The 27889-nt window shown below is 44.0% G+C and overlaps 1 protein-coding gene across 3 annotated transcripts in view; it reads left to right on the top strand.

The window, feature by feature from the left end:
* LOC144771763 (arylsulfatase D-like) overlaps positions 1 to 27889 on the top strand; it is a 713936-nt gene that overhangs the window by 371708 nt on the left and 314339 nt on the right. For all 3 annotated transcript variants that reach the window (XM_078656059.1, XM_078656058.1, XM_078656061.1), the window contains exon 2: positions 15996 to 16142. In XM_078656059.1, coding sequence (XP_078512185.1) covers positions 16087 to 16142 — 56 coding nt within the window. In that variant the 5' untranslated portion in view covers positions 15996 to 16086. The remainder of the gene's footprint in view (positions 1 to 15995; positions 16143 to 27889) is intronic.

Raw genomic sequence — 27889 nt, 5'->3', positions numbered from 1 at the left:
CCAGGGAAGGCATGGCTTGGCAGTTCGGGCTGGACTGTTCCCATGAGGCACAGGGTCAGACTGATTTGCATATAGCCATGTCTGAACTGGGGTGGCAGAGGGGGCTAAAGAACGGTGATGGATCAAACCCAGATCTTTTGACTGGATGTGAGTGTTTGATTGGTTCAGATGCTCCGTCCATCACCACCCCCCTTTTTGTACCGCTTTGGCCGCCATAAGTGTGGCAGGGTATGCTCAGACGTGAGTCACTTGCTCACTTTGCCACTGGATTCAAGCAAGCCGGGCTGAAGACGGCTGGAATGCCAGAAACCGGTCCTCGGAAGCTTGTTTCTGGTCCAGGGAAGGCATGGCTTGGCAGTTCGGGCTGGACTGTTCCAATGAGGCACAGGGTCAGACTGATTTGCATATAGCCATGTCTGAACTGGGGTGGCAGAGTGGGCTAAAGAACGGTGATGGATCAAACCCAGATCTTTTGACTGGGTGTGAGTGTTTGATTGGTTCGGATGCTCCGTCCATCACCACCCCTTTTTGTACCGCTTTGGCCGCCATAAGTGTGGCAGGGTATGCTCAGACGTGAGTCCCTTGCTCACTTTGCCACTGGATTCAAGCAAGCCGGGCTGAAGACGGCTGGAATGCCAGAAACCAGTCCTCGGAAGCTTGTTTCCGGTCCAGAGAAGGCATGGCTTGGCAGTTCGGGCTGGACTGTTCCCATGAGGCACAGGGTCAGACTGATTTGCATATAGCCATGTCTGAACTGGGGTGGCAGAGTGGGCTAAAGAACGGTGATGGATCAAACCCAGATCTTTTGACTGGGTGTGAGTGTTTGATTTTTTTGGATGCTCTGTCCATCACCACCCCTTTTGGTACCGCTTTGGCCGCCATAAGTGTGGCAGGGTATGCTCAGACGTGAGTCCCTTGCTCACTTTGCCACTGGATTCAAGCAAGCTGGGCTGAAGACGGCTGGAATGCCAGAAACCGGTCCTCGGAAGCTTGTTTCCGGTCTTGGGAAGGCATGGCTTGGCAGTTCGGGCTGGACTGTTCCCATGAGGCATAGGGTCAGACTGATTTGCATATAGCCATGTCTGAACTGGGGTGGCAGAGTGGGCTAAAGAACGGTGATGGATCAAACCCAGATCTTTTGACTGGGTGTGAGTGTTTGATTGGTTCGGATGCTCCGTCCATCACCACCCCCTTTTTGTCCCGTCAAGATCCAGCACCTGACGCACTATTCCTAATCAATATAAATACAATGAGATTTGTTCATTGATTTTGTGTGTACTCTGTAAGTGCAGGCACTACCTCAGTGCAATTCAATACAGGATTTTAGTATTTAAAATAAATCGCAAAGGTGTACCTCGTGTCTTTTTGCAAGGGCACGGTTACTCTGCATTTTATTATCAGCACTTTAATGCAACTAAAGTTGAGATAAATCTAACACTGTATTCAGACGTTGGTGCAAACTGCAGAGATCACCAGTATTCCCGCGATAAGTGGTCCAAAATTTAACACCATGGTGGATACCAGCAAATAGCAGTAATAAGAACAAGAAAGAGTCACACAGCAGTTAAGAAAACAACCGAAAAGGTTAATACGTTTTGTTTTGTGAAACTTAATTTTTTTATAAACCATAAACTATTTTTAAATTTTCATTTTTTATTATTCTATATATAAAAAATAAACCAATAAATAAAATTTAATAAACACAAACATAATAGAAAAATACAAGGTGGAAGACTCCTGTGGGGACCATGGATGTCGACAACAGAGTCTGAAAAATAAAGCACAAAATAGGGACGTGTGTAATGCGCATATCAAAGGACTGAGAGCGAAACAGAGAAAGATAAACAAGCCAGAGAGAAAAAGAGAGGGCTGGAAGGAAAGGGAGTAAGAAAGGGAAAAGGGAGAGAGAGACACAAGGAAAGGAATAAAGAGGGAGAGGGAGAGGGAGAGAGAGAGAGAGAGAGAAAGAGAGAGAGTATGTTGCCTCTGTGCATCCATGAGCAAATACTTACCTGGTGCCAGCGGAGTGTGCAGCAGTGGGCGGACTCCTTGTGCTCATCAAAACCCCGCCGATCTCAGATGTGTTGCTGAGTCCTGAATGGCGGATACCACATCAGATACTTGCCGATCTCAGATGTGCTACTGAATCCTGAGTCCTGAATGGCGGACACCACATGAGATTCTATGCGGGTCTTATAGATGTCGCTGAGTCCTGAATGTATAGATTTACGTATAAAAAAATTATTTAAAGAAAAGAACAACAAATAAGATTAAAGAAAGTCTGGTGCTGTGGTAGCTGCCACGAAGTTGGGGTCACTTCAGTTCAGGACTTAGGACAAAGTTACACACGTGGGATTGCTTTGTGTTAAATAGGGTTAGTGAGACCAGCAGCATTGAGACTGTATGAGCATGTGATGGTGCTTGGTGTGGACGGCCTCACTGGGAGTAATGTGTGTTGCCTACTGGACTGTGTCATGTGGAATTAGGACTCTATCTGAATTGTAAACTCTGCTGACCGTAGTGTAGGCCAGAGGTAGCAATGAGGAAGGGCCCACAGCCATGTGCATACGTTGGTGGCTCGACCGGCCTGCGTAGTGCAGGTTCAGTGGCACCGCTTGTCGGCCGACTTTAATCTGTAAATACTGCTCAGTAATCGAAGGGAGTGAGGTGCTGTGGTCGCTTGTGTTAAACAGAGTTAGTGGCAGCACGTGTCGCCAGACTTCCATATAGCAATATGCCTAACTGATTGAAGGGAGTCTGCTGCTGTAGTTGTCTCACAGAGTTTGGGGTCACTGCTTTTCAGGACTCAGGAAAAACAGTTACACATGTGAGATCGGCTTGCGTTGAACAGGGTTAGTTGGCACCATGTGTCGCCGGTCTTCTACAGTGTAGGCCGGAGGCAGCGGTCAACAGAGGCTCACAGGCAGCTGATGTTGACTTGAGCTGAAGAGATTTGGAGCATTTGGTCATCTTAACTCATTATAGTCTCTTACACAATTTGCGTCACTACTAATCTTGAATTGTGAACCGTGTAACCCCAGTGTAGGGCATAGGCAGTGGTCAGGATGGGCGCACAGCCACATGGCGTTGAGTTAAGCTGCACAGTTAGTGGCACCTGGAGCACTTAGCGTGTGCGCACCCTGCGATGATACGTGGTCCCGGCGGGCCGCACTCGGTTCAATGTCTTGCCTTGATATGGCCACATGGAGATGACTTATGGTGCAGTGAGCTAGTAGCACCTGAAGCACACAGTGTGTGCACATTCTGCCATGATTTATTTATTATTTATTTATTTAGAGGTTTTCTATAGCGCTGGCCAGACCCAAGGGTATCACAGCGCTTTACAACATGAAGAAGAGGAGACAAAAATACCGGCCGCAATACAGCCTCACTGGGAGCAACGTCTCCTGCGTATTGGGCTGCGTCATCTGCAATCGCCACTCCATAATAATAATAATAATAATACTAATAATAATAATCACATTTGTAAAGTGCATGGTTACTCTAGACTAGTGTGTCCACGCGCTGCGGTACAATCTGCAAACAGGCATCTCAAGAGGGGAGCTAATAGGCTGGGACTGGCGATGGAGGTCTAAGCAGAAGGAAAAAGGTGAGTTTTTAGTTCTTTACGGAAAGTAGTCTCCGAGAACCCCAGTTGGAGGCTCTGGGAGAGTTTGTTCCACTGCTGTGCTGCCAGATAGCGGAAGGAGCGACCACCCATCCTTACTCTCCTGATGGTGGAGACACACACTTGCCCCGTCCCGCTAGATCTTAGTTGCCGGGTCGGGGAGTAAGGAGTTAATAGCTCATGCAGGTAGGTGGGGCCCTTCCTTTGTATGATCCGATGGCTAACACACAGGGCCTTGAACAGAACTCTCTCCCTAATCGTAAGCCAGTGTAGGGAGACTAAGGCCCTCTTAGAAGAGGTTCTCTTAGGAAGCATTAAGACTAGGCTTGCTGCTGCATTCTGGATACGTTGAAGTCTCTGAATGCATTTAGCAACTGCACCCAGCTACAATACATTCCAATAATCCAGACGCAATGTCACCAGGGCATGCACCATGGTTTTTCTGGCTGCAGTAGGCAGGACATCTAGGGTTTTCCGGAGACCTCGCAGGACTCCAAAACAGACACCTGCCACTTGCCTGGTATGGTGCTCAAAAGAGAGCTTAGTGTCCAACCAAACCCCTAAGTTCTTTGACTGTTCGCAAGGTGTAGGAGTGGGTCCCAGAGTCTGGGGCCACCATGCCGACGACCATACTGATGGTGCTTTCCCTATCACAAGTACCTCGGTCTTGTTGCCATTAAATTTCAGGCAGTTGTTCGCCATCCAAGATGCCAGTTCATGCAGGCAGGTCACAAAATTGAAGGCTTCCTTCTCCTGTGCCTGTGTAAGAGACACAACCAGTTGAGTATCATCGGCATAGGACACGACATTGACCCCAAATTTTTCCGTATTCTCCGCCAAAGGAGTGACGTAGAGATTAAACAGGGTCGGACTGAGGGTGAACCCCTGTGGCACCCTCTGTTTCAACTTGATATCATTAGAGTAGTGGGATCCCTGCCCCACCTGAAAACTGTGCTCAAAGAAGGATTCCATCCATTTCAAGGCACTACCTGCAACACCTCCTTTCCTAAGACATTATAGCAGGGTGTGATGGGCAACCGTGTCGAAGGCGGCACTTAAATCTAATAAGATTAAGGCCGCCATCTGTCTCTAAACTACATATTGCCAAATGGTCTCCATAGAAAAAAGCAATACAATTCGGTAGAGTAGAGAGCCCAAAACCCCCACTGGGTAGGATGAAGTACGTTACGGTTGCAGATGTGTGCCGTCTGTTGATATTTACTACCTTCTCCGCAATTTTTGCAAAGTATGGTAGCAATGAAATAGGGCGCAGAATATCTAGTAGGTCCATTCTAATATGGGGTGTCTATTGCCTCTTTCCATTTTTTTGGGACTATGCCTGAGGTGAAAGAGAGCTCCAAAAGATGTCTTATACTGGGCTCAAGAGTCTCGATACTCCCTCTCAGCACCTTAGAGGAAGCAGGATCTCTGGGTGAGCCTGACTTAATGCTAATGGCTGTCTTATTGAGAGTCTCTGGAAGGGGCACAATAAATTTAGCAAGGCATTCTTTTAGCCAGGGAGGATATCTCTTTATAAACTATGAACAGCTCTTTAGCCGAATCCTCTGCCATCTCAATCCTTTCCTTGTAATAGGTAGCCCTAGCCTTTCTAATGAGCGCATGATATCTCTTAAGACTTGCTTTATATTCGCTCTTCACATGGACTGAGAAGTCTCTTCTCCACCGCGTTTCCAGGCGTTTGCATGCTGATTTAGCATCTGAATTGTGAGCCCTGAATTCCGCAGTGTAGATTGGAAGCAGTAGTTAGCATAGACATCGAGAAATGCCTTTTGTCACTTCTTGACAAAATCCGAGGACATAGAGTACAATTCTCTGTGCAATTAATAAATCAAGGCTGAATTAAAATTGTGAACCCTGCTGTCCAGTGTAGATCGAAGGCAGTAGTCGGTACAGACATAAGTCTGCGGTGCTGTGCCGCTGGGTTCGTAGGGGGCCTGTGTCGAGGAGGCCTGCTGTCATGGCAGCAGCCACTTGCCAGGGTGAGGGCCACCACTCTGGCTGACTCGTTGGTCTTCCCAGAAGTGAACCACGCCTAGGGCCTGGCCTATTTATTCATACTCCTACACTGGAGTGGCGTATGTTGGATCAGACCACTCCGCTTCTGCTTCCGGGTGGGGACAACACAGCTACATGAATGAGATCTTCCCCACTGCCTGGGGTAACATGGTTGCGTCCACTGTGCACTAAACTACACGTATCAATAGTATATCTCCACATGGAGATGTTTGTGGTCTGCATAGTGAGGTCTGTGCAGCACATCAGCGTTGCAGTTGGCATTGTGTGCATTATTATTGATGAGTGACTGTGGTCGTGGTGGCTCTTAGGACTTGGTTACCCCCCCTTCCTTTCTTATACTAAAGTAATCTTTAAACAGCCTCACACTAAAGTAGTCCCAGACTATATAGATTGGGTGGTTGTGGTTTATTAGTAGAGGCTCAGGCTTTTGTTTCTTAACATTAGTATATTTCAGCCGGTAGCAAAACAGACAGTCAATAGGGGAATAAACACAATGTAGATGTGGTGGCCTTCACTGTAGACTCCTTGTCTCTCTCTCCCCAGCTTCTTGTCGTGGTGGGCAAGGGTGGACTCAAAAAGGAAAAGAAAAAAAAAACATGGTCTCAGGCTACCGTTAAGTATTAAACATGGGGGGGAGGGGAAGTGTACCGTCACCAGTCCATAATGTGCCGTGCCTAAGGTGGGGGAAAACAATTGGTGACTTAAGTGATGCCCCAGTATCCGAGCCCACAGTCCCCTTACAAGTCCCGAGCATGCAGCGGGTACTTGCCTGTTGTCATGACCCTCCTGGGCCGTGGTGTTGGGAGACCAAGCCTCCTCGCCGTTGGGGAGTGCACTGGTTCCGGGTGTAGTGCTCTGGGAGCTGCTTTCCCTCGTCGTCGCCTCCTCGCCGGTCCACTGGTGCACACCTCCTCCGCGTCCTCCTCTGCCTTCCTCGTGGCCACGCTCCGCTGATTGTCCTCTGGTCCGGCTTCGGTGTCGTCGTCCTCCTCCTCTCGCTCCGAAAACGCCGAACGCCATTCTGCACGCCCACTGACCTTTTCAGCCGTCCCAGCCGCTGCTTCCTTGTCGGACGCTAGAGCACCAACCCCACTTCCAGTTTCGGCGTCGCCTGTAAATGGATCTTGATCACATTGCCTTCCCCTTCTGAATGGACGATCGGGCCATTCTAAGACCGGGAACCTGGAGATATAGTCCACATTCGTTTGGAGTTTTCCTGGAACGTGTATGGCCTCAAGGGTGAAGGGCTGCAATGCAAGGAACCACCGTAAGACTTTAGGATTAGAGTCTTTATGTAAAGAGAGCCAAGTGAGAGGGGCATAATCAGTCAGAACTATAAAGGAACGCCCCAGGAGATAATATTGGAGTGCCTCCATGGCCCATTTGAGTGTTAGGCACTCTTTTTCAATTGTCGCATATCTAGTTTCTCTGGGAAACAATTTCCTACTAAGATAGAGGATGGGGTGTCGGTCTCCGAAGTCATCTGGTTGGGAGAGAACAACCCCAAGACCCCTTCCCGAGGCCTCGTTTTGAAGGACAAATGTCTTTTTGAAATCCGGACAGGTAAGCACTGTGGATGTGCATAGAATGCTTTTTAGTTTCTGGAAGCTTTCTTCTTGGGAGGCTGCCCAAAGAAGTAATTTCCCCGTGTGGGCTTTTGTGAGCAGATCGGTGAGGGGGCTAGCCAATTCAGAAAAACTGAGGGATAAACATTCTGTAATACCCCACCAACCCCAGAAAGGACCGAACATCTTTCTTACAGGAGGGCCGGGGTATCGGTGATATGGATTCTATCTTGCTGACTTGTGGCTTTATACCACCTTTACTGATAGTATACCCTAGGTATTCTATGCGGTCAGTCCCAAAAGTGTTTTTTCTGGGATTGAGCGTGAGACCTGCCTCTTTTAAAGACCGCAGTACAGCTTCTAGGTGAGTTAAGTGTGTCTCCCAGTCTGGACTATAGGCGACAATGTCGTCCAGATAGGCAACTGCAAATTTAAGATGTGGGGCTAGTATGTTGTCTATTAACCGCCGAAAGGCAGGACTTTAAAGTGATATAGACCCATCGGTGTTGAGAAGGCTTTTTTTTCTTTTGCGATTCAGTTAATGGTATCTGCCAATAGCCTTTGGTTAAGTCTATGTTTGTCATTACCCGAGCTTCCCCCAGTCGTTCGATCAATTCGTCCACCCTGAGCATTGGGTAGGCATCAAACGCTGATACCGCGTTCACCTGACGAAAGTCTATGCAAAACCTGATGCTCCCATCAGGTTTTGGAACGCGAACGACCAGAGAGGACCAGGCACTGTGGGAAGGTTCGAGTATATTGGCTTCCAGCATTGCTTGTGTCTCCTGATCGACTGCTTTCCTCCTTGCTTCAGGTATTCGATACGGTTTTAGCATAACTGGTTGGGTGGTTTTTATGACAATATCGTGCTCTACTAATGTAGTTCTCCCCGGATTCCCTGATAGGACAGTGGCATATTTTGTGCATAGATCCCTGATAGGACAGTGGCATATTTTGTGCATAGATCCAACATCTGTTGTTTTTGTTTTACTGTTACTTGTGGTCCTAATTGGATTGGGTTGTCTTCCTTATGTCCATGGGGAACGAAGGACACATTCATGGGCTTATCTATGGTTATGTGGTTTATGGAGGTGTCTGTATTTGGAGTATCAGGAAGGGGTCCCTCCCAGGCTTTAAGACGATTTACATGATACATCTGTCCCTGGTTCTTTTTATGTGGGACATCGACTCTATAGGTCACAGGGGTTACTTTGCTCAATATTTTGTAGGGGCCCTGCCAGGAGGCTAATAGTTTGTTTTCTGACCTGGGTAATAGAATGAGTACCTGATCTCCTGGTTTGAACTCCCTAAGCCTTGACTGATGGTCATATTACTGTTTTTGTCTAGCTTGAGCGCTCTCCATATTTACATGGACCTCCTCCCACTGGGAAGACAATGTATTTTTCAGACTGGCTGAATATTGAAGTAGAGGTTTGCCCTCATCTTCTTCCTCCGTCCACTTTTTTATGGCCATGTCTAGGAGTGTCCGGGGTTGTCGGCCGAACAAGAGTTCAAAGGGGGAAAACCCTGTTGATTTTTGCTTGTGTGTCCTAATAGCGAATAAGACAAGGGGAAGTTGCCGGTCCCAGTCCCTCCCTGACTTGTCTATGCTCTTCCTTAGGATGGCTTTAATTGTGCGGTTTTATCTTTCTACCAACGCATCCGTTGGAGGGTGGTAGACTGACGTGCGTATCTGCTTTACTTTCAGGATGGCACATATTTGTTTCAATAAACAAGACATAAACAGGATTCCCTGGTCTGTTAATAATTCCTCAGGGAACCCTACCCTCGAAAAAAACTTAACCATGGCATGGGCTACAGCTGGCGTGTTCGCGGAGGAAAGGGGTATGGCTTCTGGGTTTCTGGTAGCATGATCTACCAGAACAAGAATGTACTGGTGTCCTCTAGCAGAGGGAATCAAGGGACCTACCAAGTCCATCCCCACTCTCTTAAAGGGAACATCTATAATGGGGAGGGGTTGAAGCGGGGCTTTGGGAATAACTGGAGTGTTGACTAATTGGCAACGTGGGCAGTTAGTACAGTACCTGGCTACTTCCTGATATACCCCTGGCCAATAGAACTTTGGCAACAAGTACTTCAAGGTATGCCCTTTGCCATAATGTCCACCCCCTGTCTGGCTATGTAGGATCGCGGCACCAACAACTGTTCTTTTCTTTTGTCCCCCTCATGAAAAACGTGGTATAGAAGTCCCTTTTTCACGCAGAAAATAGGGCCTACCTGTTCTGACTGGTCTTCCTGCACCCGGTTCCAGGCATTGAGTAACGTGGTGTCATCTCTCTGGGCGGCCCGGAAGCTTAGTCCTGTCTCTTGTGGTATCTCTGGGGAGGTAAAGAGAGGAGAGGGTGAGAGGGGTTCTGACTGAAGATACCTAGCGCGTTCCCTCCTTTTTTTTTACTGCGGGTTTTCTGCATTTTAGGGAAAGTCTCTTCTATTTCTTCTGTGTAGAAAGGGGCACTATCTAACCAGAGGGCAGAGGGAGGAGATGCGGTATATGCCTGTAGATAGTCATGGAACCTGGGAAGGTCTGTTCCTAAGAAAACTGTCTCAGGGAGGTTTGGTACCACCTCTACCTTCCTTAGTTGGGATTCTCCCTCTATATCCACTAACACCTCCGCCAATGGATACAGTTTTCTGTCTCAATGGACGCATGTTACTTATATACATTCCTCATTTACTGACTTGGACTCCCGTACCAGAGACCTGTCCACTACTGTGTGATAGCACCATGTGTCTAGAAAAGCCAACACCGGCTTTCCATTCAAGTATATCTGTTTCCTGTACCTTTCTGGGGGTTTTCCAGTCACCAACACCCTCCCTCGGGTATACCCTACTTCCATGGGCTCTTGTGGGGGAAGGCGTTAGGCGCAATTCCGAGCTGTGTGTCCCCACTCGGCACAGTGGAAACACTGTGGCCCTGTTAAGAGGGTGTTTGGGGCGGGTGGTCGAGGTTGGGTTCGTGGAAAGCTTTGTCCCTTTTGTTCTAAAGGGGGTGGGGTAGGCCTAGATGGTATCCTTGGGAGTCCAGTTGGGGCTTTGTGAGATGGAGCTTTAAACTCCGGGGAACGGTGGAATGCACAGGCTAGGTCTACTGCAAGGGAAACAGTCAGTTTGGAATGTTGCTTGATCCATGCCCTTGTACTGAATGGTACTGCACAAGGTAGACTTTTTCGGTGAGTTCATCCACAGAAGATACGGTAGGTTGTAACCAGCGATTACCCAAGTCCCTTATGGGATAGTACAAGGCCCTAGGATTGTCTCCTGTTGTCCATTTTTCCTTTCTAAATCATGATCTATAGTACTCCTGGTCACACCCCAAACGTTCTAGGATGGCCTTTTTTATGTCTGCATAACTGGTGACCCCTGCCGGATTGGCGGCCTGATATGCGGCCTGTAGTTCGCCCGACAGGAGGGGTGCAATGTACTGTCCCCATCTTTCTGGAGGCCAGGTGGCTGTGGACGCAACTCTTTCAAAATTGAACAAGAAATTATCCGGGTCGTCCCCCATTTGGAATTTTTGAAGGACCGAACCAGGTACATTAGGGTGAACTCTTGCACTTGAAATGGCGTCGGTCAGGCCAAGAACTGCGGTGTCCTGCACTTTTTGGTTTGCGGTCAGGAGAGCTGCTTGGTCCTTTAAGGCTGCCTGCAACGCTTCCCTCTCTTTTTGTGCCTGTTTGGTTTGCTCCTCAAATACTAGCTGTAAATGGCGCTGCCCTTAGGCTAGCTGAGTGATGATGGCTTCCATGACGGGGTTCTGCCTTTTCCCAGAAGTCTATCCCACTTCTGACACCACTGTGGTTGTAGTGGCTCTTAGGACTCGGTTACCCCCCTTCCTTTCTGATACTAAAATAGTCTTTAAATAGTCTCACACGAAAGTAGTCCCAGACTATATAGATTGGGTGGTTGTGGTTTATTAGTAGAGGCTTAGGCTTTTGTTTCTTAACATTAGTATATTTCAGCCGGTAGCAAAACAGACAGTCAATAGGGGAATAAACACAATGTAGATGTGGTGGCCTTCACTGTAGACTCCTTGTCTCTCTCTCCCCGGCTTCTTGTCGTGGTGGGTGAGGGTGGACCCAAAAAGGAAAAGAAAAAAAAATACGGGTTCAGACTACCGTTAAGTATTAAACATAGGGGGGGAGGGGAAGTGTACCGTCACCAGTCCCTAATGTGCCGTGCCTAAGGTGGGGTAAAACAATTGGGGACTTCAGTGACGCCCCAGTATCCGAGCCCACAGCCTCCCTACAAGTCCTGAGCATGCAGCGGGTACTTGCCTGTTGCCATGACCCTCCTGGGCCGTGGTGTTGGGAGACCAAGCCTCCTCGCCGTCAGAGAGTGCACTGGTCCCGGGTGTAGTGCTCCTGGAGCTGCTTTCCCTCGTCGTCTCCTCCTTGCTGTCTTGGGGCTCCTGGGCTGGTCCACTGGTGCACACTTCCTCCGCATCCTCCTCTGCCTTCCTCGTGGCCGCACTCCGCTGATTGTCCTCCAGTCCGGCTTCTGTGTCGTCGTCCTCCTCCTTTCGCTCCGAAAACACCGAATGCCATTCTGCGCGCCCACTGACCTTTTCAGCTGTCCCAACCGCTGCTTCCTTGTCGGACGCTAGAGCGCCAACCCCACTTCTGGTTTCGGCATCAGCGGCCATGTTGGGTAGGTCAGCGTCGCCCGTGAATGGATCTTTATCACAGTGACTTACTTTCTTCATATATAGTTGGTTGCCACATTTCCCAACATTCAGCTATTGTGCGGCTGAGGGGGCATGGTATTTTGGGAGTGTCCGTTGTCCTGTTTTGCGCTGCCTTGATGGTAGTAGCGGGGGGTGGTCTGGGGGGGAGGTTCTGGTGGCGCTGGGTGTTGTGGTCTTGTTGAGTGTTGGACCTGCATGATCAGTAGCTCTATCACGTGTTGGTCTTTAGATGTGGTTGTGAGTTGGGTCTAATTCACGCAGTAGATAGTCGACCTCCTCACACCAGTTAAAGGTTGATGTTAATTTGTTACTGCTAACTCGGCTTATCGCCTGCTTTTTGGATCTCATTGCATATTTGGCTGGTTGTTGAAAATATGGGGAAGTGGTGTTTTTGTGGGTTTTTTGCACGGGAACACCTTCATTGTATATTATTAGCGTTAGTTGTGGCTCTCGTTTGTGGCGATTTTGTTGGTGGAAGGTATTAATGGCAGAGTGGTGAGATTTGCAGTTTTCACCAGGATGAAAAAGGGATTATAATTAAAAAAAACAGAAAAAAAGTTAGGTTTAATTAGAAATTAGCATTTAAAAAACCTTAGAAATTCACAGAAAAACCATAGGTTTAAGGGATGGTATAGTTAGTTTGACATTTCACTCATACAAAACTATAGAAATTCGGCTGTTATAGTTAGTTGAGCTAACTATAACCTGCGCCACCCCTTAATGCACTGCTGATGACGTCACATATTACAACATTCACAACATGGTCAGTGACATCACTTTGGGAACATCGGCGCAGAGCAAAGCTTCAATATAAATACTATATGTCCCACAATGCAATACTAATTGTACTCACCTGCGAGGCCCCACTGAGAGGTTAATAAGAAGAAGCAAATCACATTGCTCTGCTAATGTGAATCCCAGCCTGTGACCAAGGACCAGGTGGTCTGAAACCTGTAAGGCTTGACAAATTTATTTGTGTGACTATGCAGGTTTTGCCATTAAATTATGATCGATGCAGAGTGCGTCTTAATGCTTTGGGCATCTTTTTTAACATGTGCTTTTCACAATTGATTCATGAGGCCTACTGTGTATATCTAGCTTTTCATAATAAACTGATCAGAGATTTGGCACTGGAAATGTTTTCGTAGTGAACCAAGCAGGTCCTTAGCTCCTATCATTGACTTCTCACCATAACCACTGAGGCTCCTGTACCGAACTTGAGTGTCCGACAAGGCAACCATCATGCTTTAAACATGGCAAAAGCTTGGTGGGATCGTATCAACGCTCGTTTTGGCGACAAAAGCGCCTTAATCAGGAATGAAACGGATGTAACCATAATAAACTATGGGAGAAGATGAATGTCCAAAAGCTTGCGCAAAACCCACAGTATGGTTCTGTTACTAATCCAAACGAAGGAATGTTTGACTATAGGTGCACAATGTATGAGTCCTCGCAAAGGAAGGCGGACCTGCTTAAGTGACAGCAATCCTGGCACAGTCCTCTTATGGTTGCTGTACGAGATGAAGCAAGTATGTCGAAGGACATACCTAGCCGCATCAAAATATAAAGAGATTCATTTTTTTGCAAATAGGTATGAATATGTAATTTCTGACCTCAAGCACAACACTCATTAAATGAAACAAAATATGAGAACTGTACCAGGATTGCTATCCCTTAAGCAGTCCCACTTAATCTTTGCGTGGACACATACATTGTATGTAATTGAAAATATGTACAAAAATTGCATTTCGAAAACAATATACCACCTCTTTTAACAGGGCCTAACAATAATAATCACAGTGAAACTGTACTCCAAGGGTTTATCAGAGTGGGTGACCAACATAAAAATTCTTGTCTATTATGGTAATTGATATAACATGTAACCCAATACTGTTCTATGGCCGGTAATATGATGTGATAACAATCCACTTTTAGAGCCCTATTGACTTTACAATATTTTTCCACAGTTAAAAACCAAGCCCTACTACCTTTGTAATAGCTTTTCATAATAAACAGAACAGACCGAAGGCATCTGCCATAACATTCCCCAGCACACCAATCAAGTCTATTGCAGTTATCAGTGACTTGTCACCATAACCAACTCAGGCCTACTCTAGTGAGTTTAAGCTTTCACTCGGAGTAACAAGCAGCATACAGTCATAAATTTGCAAATGTATCCAAAATGTCAGTTGGCAAAGCAAATACAATTTATCCTAATGGGGATTAACAAGTTTACTCACAGTGCAACTCTTCTATACTCCTGGCTTCTGAGAGAGGAAATCCACACCAAAACATTTACCTACTAAGGTAATAGAAGAAATTCCATGGAACAAATAAAAACATTAGGCTTTAATACAAAGAACTAAAATTCCATTCTTAATTGCTCATTGTCTTTTACACATGCTTTTAACAACTAACATGTCAAGCCTACTGTAGCTAGCTTAACTTTTCATAATAAACAATCAAGCACGTAGCCTTTATCATTGGTTTGTCGCCATAACCAACTCAAGTCCACTGTTCTGAGAGTAAGCTTTCCACAAGGCACCTATTCGCAATACAGTCATAAAAGTACAAACCTATTCAAAATTACAGTTGGCTAAGCAAAATACTAGGTCTCCGAACAGAGCCCAGCAAGGATTGCTGTTGTCCATATCTTCTATTCCCTCAGTTTGTTTGGGTGGATGTGAGTATCTGGGGACACCGCAGCACTGGCTGAGGAGGCTGCCCTTAAAAAGAAGGACTGCCAACTTCTCTCACATCCGAGGAGGACTCAAGCCTCCTTTGTAAGTCATAGGTAAAGTATGCTCCTATGACAACATAAACCGTGAGCCACTGAGCTCACTTAGGAAGCAGGGTTAGTGAATTTCCTCACCCCCTCTGTAAAAAAAGTGCTCCAAAATTTGAAGACCACCTAACACTCTATGGTCCTCAAGAAGGCCACCTGACTCGTAAAAGCAATCCTTAGGCTAAAACATGTCTACCCTTCACTAGTTGCAGTGGACAAATTACCAATTCACTTATGCACTGCCTTTTCTTTTAATCATGTCCTAGTCCTGACCTAATAAAGTTTCTTTATACAGGACACGTTCTTAATCACTAGTCACGCTTCACGACTGCGAACCACACAGCCAGTCGTGTTCCTGGTAGAGGTTGGTGAATCACATGGAGAAACGAACACTCAAGTGATTACAACCTGATGATGACACTATTCACTTGACCACACAAGCGGAGAAAGCATATACCCCTCACGGTGTTAGAGTGTTTGAGGGTCTCTGTTACAACACATATGAGATTCTGGTTCTTTGCCACTATTGATTCATTCTTATTAGTTCTTCAAGCATGAACATTTGTATGGGAGGGGGTGGTAGATTAAGGAGTGAATATGGTGCTCTACACCTCTCACACAGATGAGGCCCCTTGTGGTATGGCAGATCTATCAATGGTCTGCAAAATCACATTCTAGAGCTGTTGGGAGGAGTGAACTGTTTCTTGTTTATGCAGCAACGGGAGAGAAGATAATGTTCGAGTCAAAAGAGATTTGTATCTTGGTATTTATGTGTGATTTTAGTGACAAGCCCAAAATGTGTTCTTTAGCAGAAAATCAAAAAGCCGTAGATTGGAGGTGGGACTTTTAATAATCTAGGAGCTGATCTCTAGAACTGTCGTCTGGTGGGTGACTAGTCTCTGACCACAAGCACTTCAGTAGGATCCTTAAAACACCACTGTTTAAAATGTTTGCTAATCGCAAGGCGATTTATTTTTTGTTTAACAAAGTTAATTTGCACTTGGTTTCTTCCACCGTCACAATTGTTGTCTTCGCTATTTTTTACTGTGTCCTAAGCTCTCTTCTTGCCTTTTCCCATCTATCCTCCAATTCACTGTCTAATTTGTTTTCCCTGTATTGCACAGAAGCGAACCTTTTTTATACATTTGGTGTTATATGAATAAAAACTTTGGTGGGAAGAAATAGGAGTACTTGGCACAGGTAAGAGACTTACCTTAATAAATTGGAAATAGAATGCACATTTATTCAATTATTTTGGTTTTCTATATATTTCAGGAGCCTTGTCATCTTTCTGGTGTGCAGCCTTTTAATTATTGCCCGCCAATCAAATGCTGCAACTCCCTCAAAACCAAATATATTACTGATAATGGCTGATGACCTCGGCATTGGGGACATTGGGTGCTATGGCAATGACACAATAAGGTAAAAATTATTGATCTGAATAAATCAATTGAATCATAGTCTTTTATTAGCATAAATGATTTCAGAGTTCTTAAAACAGAATACATTTGTTTGATTAGGTTACAAATACGCAATATATTGATGTTTAACTCCAAAATGTTCTACCTTTCGAAATTAACTTGTATGTTGTTGCAGTTTGATGGAGAAAAAAGTTATCAGTTCTTAGTCATTAACTACAGATAGCTTTATGCATGATGGTATGTTTATAGCACAAATCAAGCCAAAAGGCACAAGAGTGTTGTCCACAGTTAAAGGGAAGCATACAGTGAACAAGTGATAGTAGAGGAGCTAGGTTCTGGGAGCAGACATGTACTGTTAACAGAATTGTGTTGTATGGTTCTTTAAATTGGTGCGTCTTCAACTCTGTCCTAAATCGGTGCAGCATTCTGACAGTCCTGATGGGTACAGGGTTTTCCAGATCATGGGTGCATAGGTGGAAAAGTCCTGCTGCCTTGTTATTTTCTTTTTTTACACTTCTTAGTCTCCAGTCTGATTTTGTTCTGGCCACGGATGTTCCAAGACCCACCAGAGACCGTAAGCTTGTGTGCAATTAAGTGGGAATGCTGGCTGTGATGGCTCTGTAAATGATGCAGCTGATTTTAAAGATGGTTTGGACTTGCAAATCGAGTGCCATCAAGATGGGGGTGAGGTGATCATATTTCTTCAAGCCCCTGATGAGATTGCTGTGGCATGTAGGATGCCCTTAAGTGAGCCCAAAGTGTATTTTAAGAGGCCAGGGAGCAGAGCATTACCATCTTCCAAATGCAAGAGTGCAAGACTTGAACAGCAGTGAAGTCGCTTTGAGGAAGAAACTGTTTCACTTTCTTTAGAAGAGCAAGCTGAGATCAAGCTGTCTACATTTGTTCAGCAATGTGTTCCTTAAGGGTGATGTCGGTGTCCAGGCTGAATCCAAGCGACTGCAAAAAACACACAGATGATGGATGGAATGCAGAGCAAATCAAACATTCACCCCCAGTCAATAGATCTGGGTTAACTCCATTGTTCTTTAGCTCACCATGACATCCCAGTTTAGACCCAGCTATATGACAATCAGTCTTGACCCTATGCCTCATGGGAACAGTCCAGGCCAAACTGCCAAACCAGGTCATATCCCCTCATCAGCCAGGCTAGCTTGAATCCAGTGGCACTGTGAGCCTGCGATAACAAAAATTATGGATTTAGGCCTAGCTCTCTGTACTGGGTGTGAATGTGTCACCTTGAGTGGGGTGGATATGCCCAGACGTGTGTCACTTGCTCTCCATGCCACTGGAGTCAAGATAGCCTGGCTGATGAGGGGTGATGTCCCATAACCAGTCCCAGGATGCTTGGTTCCAGTCCAGGGAGGATCTGGCCTGGCAGTTCATGCTGGACTGTTCCCATGGGGAACAGGGTCTTGACTGATTTGCATATGGGTGGGTCTGAACTGGAATGGCATGTGGAGCAAACAAACTATGGATTTAGGCCCAGATCTCTGTACAGGGGTGAATGTTTGACTTTGTGCAGTATTCTGTCCATCAATTGTTCTTTATGAATCCAAGTAACTGAGCATTTGATCAAATTTGGGGTTTCAACACTGTCAATGTGTATGTCATTGAGACTGATTTGTACTATTTCTTGCTTGTTTTTCTTGGCACATAACAGAATATAGTTATTTGACAGACTGGGGATGGTAGCACACTGCTTCACATCCCAGCACATTTTGCCCCTTTGCATTATGGTGAATGTAGTTCGCAATTAGCGTTTACTTGAATATTAATAGTAGTATTTCACCATTTTTGATGCAGGTAGTGGTGTTCATCTCTAGACGTGTGTTTCTGGATTTAATCTTTGATCAGTAGCGATCAAAAACAAATGTTAGCAGGAGTTGCTGAGAATGCTGCCACAGTCCTCTCAGGTCTCAGAACCTTTAACGGGTGCAGCTGCAACGGCTTGTCAGCTCATTGGCTCAAGGGAGCCTTTTCAAACAGAAGGAGGATGGGAGCACGCTGCCTCACATCCCTGCAGAGTTTGCCCATTTGCATTATAGTGAATGCAGTTCACAATTTGCTCTTATTTGAATATTATTAGTAGTATTTTACCAGAGTAGGTGCAGGTAGTGGTGTTCATCTCTAGACACATGCGTTTCTGTATTTTATCCTTCATCAGTAGAGATGAAAAACAAACTTTGTCATGGCTGTTTGAGAATGCTGCCATAGTCCTCTCCAGTCTTAGTACCTCTCACAGGCGCAACAGCGCATCTCCAAATGCTTGTCCGCTCACTGACTCAACAGAGCCGTTTTAAACAGAATGGGGATGGGAACACACTGCCTCAGATCCCAGGAGAGTTAGCTCCTTTGCATTATGGTGAGTGCAGTTCACAATTAGTGCTTACTTGAATATTAGTAGTAGTAGTAGTAGTAGTATAAAATGCTTTATTGTATTAATCATTTGATTACAATAAAAACGAAAATGCAAACATTGAGTTAAATTAATATTAGTAATAGTGTTTCACCAAAGGTAGGGCCGGTAGGGCTGTTCATCGCTATACATGTTTCTGGATTTTATCCTTATCCTTTTTTTTTTTTTTTAAAGGCTCTCTTGAGTCAGTGAGCTGAGCATTCTCAGCAATGCCTGATAACATTTGTTGTGATCTCTACTGATGAATTATAAAACCCAGCTTGGTCTATATAAATACTCATTCATATTTATGTAGTTTTGATGATTTTATTTTTTATTCCTTGAATTTGGTTCAATTAAAAAATACTTTGCAGTACATGTGACACAGCAAATGATATAGAAGAGATATTAGGGTGTGATGACTAATGCATGATGGCCACAACGTGATGAGAGGCCACGATGTAGAAAATGTCATTTCTGCTCTCATGGGTCAATATCCCAAAAATATCTAATCTGTGAGCTCTTCCCCTGTTGAACTGAGGTGATTGGATATTGGTATTATGTTTACAGCTCCAAATCTCTCATGGATCTGTAAAACTAATTGAGATAGGTCTCAAGGTATAATTACAGTCGCTAATCACAGTAATGAATGTCAATTAGTACATTTGTATATAACCCAGAAATAGAAAATGTCTTGAATTATTAGGAACACATTTGTGAAAGAGGCAAGATAAATAAGAAGATTAACAGGGACATTTTTTGGACATAAATAATGGGTTGTTCACATTGAGATGTTTTGGGATGAAATACGGTCACAGTTTTAAAGTACATTGTTCAAAAGTTCGCATTTTTGCGGTCTCACTACAGACTGCTTCAGCTGACTGTCAGGAAACAGCATTGTATACCATATTCCAGAATGCCAATCTTTGCTCAAGATTGGAGGAATTTTTGTATCAATCCCAGTTCCCTTGCTCCTATTTGTTGCTTTCCTCCCTTTCTGTGTTGGGTTCGCTCACGGGAGCTTTGTGGTGTTGCTGTCTGTCGGTTTGTCACTCTGAACACAGCATTGCAACCAGAGCCATGTTTAAACAACACCAATTGGTTGTCTTTCAGTACCGCCTAGTGGGTACAGAAAACTGTAGCAGAAATGTGAATGATACAACATCCATCTTGAGAGACTAGTATAAACAAGCATTGTTTTGTGTGTCGTATTTTGTATGTTGTGTTTTGTGTGTCGTGTGTTAAGTTATGTTTTATGTTATGGAGGGTATCCTGGTGCTGATCAAGTGTGTGCTTTGCCAAGCCTATGGCCTAGTGGGACTAATAAAATAATTAGGTCTTCAGCTTCTTGCGGGATTCAAGACGTTAGGAGGAGGCTCTTGTGTGTAGTGGCAGGTCGTGCTACACTTTAGGAGCAGTTTATGAGAAGGCTTAACTATCAAATCCAGTTTTCCGTGTGCGTTGAATGTGTGCAAGTAGGAGTTTAGAAGAGTGGAGGTGTCTGGAAGGTTTGTGGAAGCCTTGATGAAGAAAGTTTGATGACAGCTGCATGTTTCCAAGCTTCTGGAAAGGTCGCGAAAGAGGTGGTGGCATCCAAAATGGTTTTGCGCATCGCACTGATGGGTTTCAGTCCTCCGGAATAGGTGTGGTATGGGTAGGGATCCGATGGGGCACCTAAGTTGATGTACTTCATGGTGGCAGCGGTTTCAGCTGGGGTGATGACCCACCATGTGGTAAGCAAGACCGATTGGCCTAGCAAATGCTTGTTATGTATTGTCAATGAGTATTAGAGGTGCACTAATGTTGGACTTTGCCCTCTCTGCAGGGTCATCCTCAAATGTTTTACCTTCACTCTCCTGTTCTCTGAAACCATTTTTGTTGGCGTTTGGGACTCTGCACACTCTACCACTGCTATCCAATACTTAAGTGCTTGTGCCCTATCCTTCAACAATTGTAGAATTGGCTTGCATCTAATCGCCACTTTTAATTGACTTGCAAGTCCCTAGTAAATCTGAACTACATATACCCCAGGGCTGCTAAGTTGAATGCTACCTGTGGGCCTGCAGCACTGATTGTGCCATCTACTTAAGTAGCCTTTTTAAACATGTCCCAGGCTTGCCCAGGCTTCCCATTGCAGCCTGTGTGTGCAGTTCTAAACTGCCATTTCGATCTGGCAAAACATAGCTTTTGCTAGGCCTAAACCTTCCTTTTTAATACATATGTCACCTATAGGGTATATGCCCTAAGTGGTCCAGAGGGCAGGGTGCATTGTATTTAAAAGGTTGAACCTTGCACCTGTACTCTTGCTGCTGCGAGTCCTAACCCCCCTCCCCAAGTTATGCCCCTCAAGTCCTGGATCCTGGAAGTGAGATTGAGGTGCCCAGCCATGGAGTCACCAAACCCAGTGTGAAGCGAAGCAAAGCCCACAAACCCATACAGCTATAAGCCTGAGTGACTCAAACTTCGCCAAGCCAGCTTCATCAAAACAGATGTAACTCGACGTGAAACCTTACAGCACCACTTTATTGTAACCAACGCAGCACTCTGCAACCCGATGCAGGATCTTGCATCGCGGCCTTTGCAACCCCTTGGACCTGACACCGGATGATGGAAAGCCTTGCAAAGCAACGCCGCACACACTGTGCATCAGGATTTTAGGTGCTTTGCTCAGTGGGCCTAACTTGACCCCAGTATCCGGGCGTGCTCCATCACATTCGGCCTGAACTTGTGACTATGTCCAGGTCTGTAGCAACCACATGCCCACAGTTGGCACTTTTTGCTTTTAAGCACTGTTTTACCTAAATCTTTGAATTTGCTTATCTCGTTTTGGTCTCAATTTATTAGATTTTACTCTAGTTTACTAACTTGGTGTGGGATTTTTCCTGTGTTTCCACTGAATTACTGATCGAGGTAATGTATAAAGAATTTATGAAGTACTTCAAAGTCAAGCATTACTGCTTTTGTGCCAAGCTACCAGGGGTTTAACCACAGGATAATTTGAGTTTCCTTGTGTTAGGCCCAAATAAGAATAGTAGTTGGCGCTTAAGTAGGGTTTAACCCAATTTCCTACAACTAATCACTATGCTGTTTGTATGTGCACTTCTGTTTCAAAGCTTGAACAATACAGTGAGCAGTTATTTAATTCACCTAACAAAGAGCCACCGGCCCTGAAATGGTTAGAGATTGTAATCCCATATCCGATTTCAGCATCCAAAGATGGATTTTTGTTTGTAAATTCAATAACTGTGTCATTTAAGTAAGACAAAGGAGAAAATAAATACAAAACACAAGAAACTGTTAGTGTGAATTATTAAAATTAATCAGGAGGGAGAGGAATGATTGAACCGTATTGGGAACTGAATTAGAATGAGTGTGTGCTGGTGTTACCTGGTGCTAATTGCAGTGCATGGATTTATAGAAGCCCAAGACTGTTATGTTAATGTTATGTTTAATGTTTTATTGAGAGTAACTATTACCTAAAAGGGTGTCCTGCTGCACAAGGGATATAGAATGAGATGAAGGAGCAACTAGACAAAAAAGTGATATTGAAAGAGCAGTTTACTAAATGCTTGCCTGAAACCCAGATGATTGAAAGTCAGTCTAAGAGGAAGGAGAAGAAATGTCCCCTCCCTCGCTGCCTGCGCTGCAAAAGAGCGCCCTCCACCATGTCTCTTCTTATAGCGAGGAACATTAAAGTTAGCAGTGACAGCAGAGCGAAGTAGCATAGATGAGTGTTAATGTTGTATTTTATTTTGAAGAGAAGTTGAGATAATCTGTGAGAAGGTGTGAGGACAAGACAAAGTACTTTGGAAAGAAATCACAAAATGGAAAGAAACGTCTTATAGTAATGTCCACATCAACAATTTATTATAGTATTTCTTCAGTAAACAGAAAGCAGGCCAAGTTCCAATAAAATATAACAAATTGTATTCCAAAACTGTTGCAGATGAACCAACATGTTGCATTAATGCAAAACTAGGAACGAATAGATACCCTGGAGTACTGGATACTGTGGGAAACTACTTACGAAGACCGAATATTTATGTGTATATATTAAGGGTCTGTGGACTTGAATACCAAGGAAGCTCGAATAGAGTTTAAGCTAATATAGCTATTCATAAGAATTGAATATTGGTCTGGCTAGAATTGTCTGGAGAGCCAGTAGAGGTTGACTGAATAATTAAAGATTGATATACATCATTAGAATTGTTCATCATTTTTAGACTTAATTGAATTGAGTACAAGAAGAAATCAACTGAATGATTATTAAGACTGAAATCTATCAATACTGGTTGTAATATTTTAATAAAGAGCCCTGATGACGTCCGGTATAGCCAGAACTGTTTTTAGATTTGTGTGTTCATGACACTGTGGAAGCCCGGATGGAGTTATCCACACAATGAACTCTTTTTATTCAACATATTTTTGAACTGTGAACTTTTGAGTATAGTATTGTGGATGTTCATCGTTTTTGGTCTTGTTTTAATTATATAAAATTTTTAGATATTTTTCTAAACTGGCGTGGTGTCCTTTTGTGGTGCGTACACTGTCTTACTGTTGGTTATGTGCAAATGCTTTACACACTGCCTCTAAGATAAGCCTGGCTGCCCCTGCCAAGCTACCAAGGGGGTGAGCAGGGGTTATTTTAGACGTGTAACTCCCTTATCCTGACTAGAGTGGTGGTTTTTGCCTGGCTTTGGCCCGCACCCTAGTCTATCAAAAATCCATTTTCAAGCAATTACAGAGAGCGTTGAAGAGAACTTTAGTGCACGTTGGTGATTGTATTAAAATGAAATCTCCTACAGTAAGGAATAAGGTTTTGAAGCTCAGCCATACTTTGAAAATCATCAAAGTGTTTGAAAATGCTGTTAAAACAAGTGATCACAAAATGAGGAATCTGAACAGAGTAGCCTAATACCATCCTGTGGTGGATGATGCTTAATCTTCGGTTGCTGTGCCTGAGTCTCCAGGTAACCGTTGTGTGTTGGATAATGCTCTCTTAGAAGTGAACTGGGTTGAGATCTCAACGAATCAAGAAGACTCCTCTGCATCTGAAAGACTATGTTTAAAGCCTACATATAAGTTTAGATGTGTTATACTGTAATGCAACATATTTTTCATTTTGTATAAAAGCTTGTATTTATAGAATTAGAAAACTCTCATTCACATGTTAGACAGTGAATTGGTAGTGCCGCTTTATAGTGTTGACTCCTTGCCATGTATTCAATGAAGGCTAGTTCCGGTCATTCAGAGGAGTCTTCTCCCGGTAGCTTGCTCCTATTCTCTTCTGAAGTCAGACTGGTTCTGGACTTGAACACAGGTGTTTGAGTTGCTTGATCCCAGGAAAACTTGTTGGCAGGACCAACGCATCCAGTTTTGAATCAGAACTTTATTCTTGGAAAAAACAATATAAATGGGCACAACAATCATGGTGCTATTCTGCAAACTGTTCAACCCTGATAGAAAAGGCCACACCCCCGGTAACTCTGAAGGCTTAGAGATCCCCCCAGTTACAGTATTCTGGTAAGCAAATTTGATAGAAATCTGAACATTCCTTGGAATGGAAAGATATGTGGATCTTGAATCCAGTTTAAAGCCCTGGTACTTACCTTCAGGGCTCTGAACAGGAAAGGTCCGGGGTATCTCAGACGAAGGTTGAAGCTAGTCCATTCATCACGAGCTCTTAGATCTAACCACCCCCGTCTCCTGCTCCCCCCGCTTCGATGGAGCTAGTAAAGGTGGTAGAGCTTTTGCTGTGGTTACTTTCAAACTTTGGAATTCCCTTCCAGTAAATCTTCACCTGGTTGAATCAGAATCGCAGTTCAGATGTAAACTGAAGACATTGCTATTTTCCAGCTGCTAACTTTAGGTTCTACGTCGTTGCTGTCCGCAGCGCCGGGACACCCCTGTTGGGGGTAGCCGCGCGCTTAACAAATGTCATAAATAAATAAAATAAATAAATGACCTTGAACAAGCTAGAAATATGGTGGGATAACCTAAAGATGACTTGAATTATTGTCTTTTCATTGAAGACATACCAAAAAAAGGTTTTATTAGGAAAATATCTACAGGGAAACACAAGTATTCATTTGAACTGGTTTTGCAATGCAGGTTAGAAGCATCACAATCCTCTGGTCAGCTGAAATCACTTCCCACTTCTCTGAAAGCATCCAGTTTGGCACAGAATCCATGTGAAGGGGACGTTGTGAGAGAGGAATGTGTCTGAGTTTCAGAACCTTGCTCCGGCTCCAGGCTACGGTTGTGGGCCATTGATGGTAGGGACCACAAGGTCCGTCCGTAAGGCCATAAAGAGATGTCAAGTGGTGTGACAGTAGTGCAACATCTCCTGTAATGCTCCATCCAGCATGAGTGATAAAACACCTTACGCATGAGAAACACTTTCTTTAACAATTTTTTCGGACTTGAGGGAAGAAAATATTTTTTTGTTATTCTGACAAGTAAAATCCACTAGATATCCAATAGAGTTTTTAGCTCAGATTTAGAACCCAGTAGCATACTGCTATAAGAGAACGTCTGATTGCCCGAATGTGGGAGTAAAATACGATAATCTCTTTTCTCCCATTGGCTACTTATCTTAAGTGACAGAAACCGCCAATTAGAAAATAGCTGATTTAGTGATTTCTAAAATGTACGTATTTTTTATGTGTTTCGCCTAATTGATAATTTAGCAAAAGTAATGCCAGTGATACCACATGGGACTACCCTCACTTCTAACTTTGCTAGTTTACAAATCAGCCAGTAGAGGGAAACTTTCCTGATGTAGAGACTTTTCCTGAAAGTGCTAAACTTTGAATTTTTCAAGGTTGCCTCAAAATGATACTTACTATTAAAATAATGTGTTTCCGTATGGAAGAAGAATGTGTGCAAACAAGGAACGAGTAGAAACAAGACCAAATTACCATGGAATCATGATGTATACAATATTAAGCTTGAACCCACTTCAGTAGTTGCTGAACAAATCAGTCTCCTTTTCTAAGACCTGAGCAAGACAGGATTTTGCAAATAACATCAGCATCCGTCTACATTTTCTCTGAGAAAGTACAGACATGCAACTTCTAATTTAACACTATTCCTCAGAGACTGGGGCAGAGACACTCCTATTTGCTTTGTGTGTTTTTGGAGAGGAAAGCCAATCAGTTCATCATAATTGTTGGTGGGAATGGGGGTCAGCCGCCTGAGCCTGAGGGAATTAGCACCAGTTGGTTGACTCATGTCGTTTTGAATTCTGGTGTGAAGAAAATCTATTTATTTGGAGGAGCCACGTGTGAGAATTTGGAAGTCTAGGTTATTCCTAGACTTCGAAAGAGAACAAAGAGCATGACCTCGACCAGAGAGAGGAGAGTTGATGCCTGGAATACTGGCTATCCACCAGCCCATAAGAGATATCTTATGCTGTGTTCGATATACTAACAAAATCAGATTACACTTGCTAGACTGAGTGAATGTGCCTGAATGATGTCTGTCAGGGTTTTATTCCTATACACCTATACAGTTTTATATAGTTCTGATTCAAGCACAAAGTAAATGGGTGGTTTATAGTTCAAGGACAGATTCATATACTGGTAACATCAGAGAGCTAAGATAGGTCAATAGGTAGGGATAGACATAGTACATTCCTCAAGCAGAGAAGAAATGGTGGGCATGTTGGTGTCATTAAAATAGCTCGAGAGGTGGTTTGGTCGATAAATCTTTTGGAATGCTGCTACAAAAAGTAGTTCCAGGTTCTGAAAAATAATGTTGTTGAGCACGAGCTGTTCTAAATTTAGGCGCTTTAAGTATAGCGAGTCCTACTTCTTAGATCTTACAGCCTGCATGTGAAGCAGAGTACTTTAGCCAAGTCTCATTCAGGTGCAAGGGTTTGTTATCTGACAACCAATTCAAAATTGACTCTTGCTTCAGTTGGTAGCCAGTACAAAAAAGCATTTGGGTGATATTGTTGAAACTCCTTGTAGAACAGCCTTATATTGGTTGGGTTACGTTTAGCGAACTCTAGCAAGAATGCTGTTCCTTAAGTTCAGCAGCGGGATGGGATGACCAAAAGATAAGGACCCACTTTCAGGGGTCAAATCAACAAAAGAAGGAAAGCAGTAGATATTCATATGTATTTCCTTTAATATGTTTTTCCTTCTCTGACTTTCAGATGAACTTGCTCTTTGCACAAACCATTTGGTTGTGTCAGTTCTTCCATTGTCTGAGTTAATTGTTTGCTTTGGTATGCAATGGGAAAGTTGCTATATATCAGGGAATGCTGACTCATCCAGAAGAACTCTAAACATTAATTTCCGGAAATAAGCAAGATACTAATGTGGCAAGTGCCTCAATCGAGTAAAATAGAGTTGGGGGCAGAACATGTATTAGTCTCTCCTGCTAATATTTCTCCGGAGTGACCCCTCTTCCTTCAAGTATTCTTCTCTGCCCATATGATCTTATCCAGCATGGGACCTGCTCCTCCCTTTCTTAATACATTCATTTGATTCAATCAATAGCTTTATTTGAATATTTCAAAACAAATCGTAAAAATGCATAAGCCATAAAAAACATAATTAAAAACAAGATAGCTTTAAGAGAAAATAAGAATGTTTCTAACACCGCAGCATCTTTAAAAACTTTGCAATAGAGATTCCGAAATTCAGCTGATTTATTTGCCTAAGGCAGATTTCAAAAAGCATGATAACAAACAACTTGATTAGGTAACATACACAAAAAATGCAAAGCTCGTTTGTGCTGATGGAATCCATATAGTTTAAGAATAGGTTTAAGAAAAAGTATTGGTGAAACAATCTTATTTGCAAAAGAGGATCAAGCGTGCCAGAGTTTGAAAAGAAACGTTGTCACAGGGGTAAACAAGAACAGACACATATTCAAATTAGCCGAGGAGTTAATTTAACTGGGATGGTTTAGTCTCCAACCAAAACTTCGACAAAAACAGTCTTTTCCTCGGGTTGCTGACCTAGGTCAGATATGGTTGAATGTTTTTGGCAGTCTGGACAATAGCATAATCCCGCAGCACTGGTTTACCCATTTCCTTTTTTCCCAAGACCACTGTGGAAAATGACATGTATAATTTGTTCTCACTACTGATATCCGCCTTCGCTCGCTAATGAGGGTAAGTAACCAGATCAGGTCTGCCAACGGCTTTGGTCATAGACTCAATATATTGGGAATATATGTAGAACTGCATCGGGGAACTCCAAGCACCAGAAGTCATCACATGCTGAGGCCAGGAGGAGGTATGTTAAACACAAACACTCTATATAGCACTTCTTCCACTCCCTCAGTGCAGCACACAGATATCTGCATCTGGGGACTCC

The sequence above is a fragment of the Lissotriton helveticus genome, chromosome 8, assembly GCF_964261635.1.
Source record: "Lissotriton helveticus chromosome 8, aLisHel1.1, whole genome shotgun sequence".
Classification (NCBI taxonomy): domain Eukaryota; kingdom Metazoa; phylum Chordata; class Amphibia; order Caudata; family Salamandridae; genus Lissotriton; species Lissotriton helveticus.
This window is presented reverse-complemented; position numbering and strand designations above follow the sequence as displayed.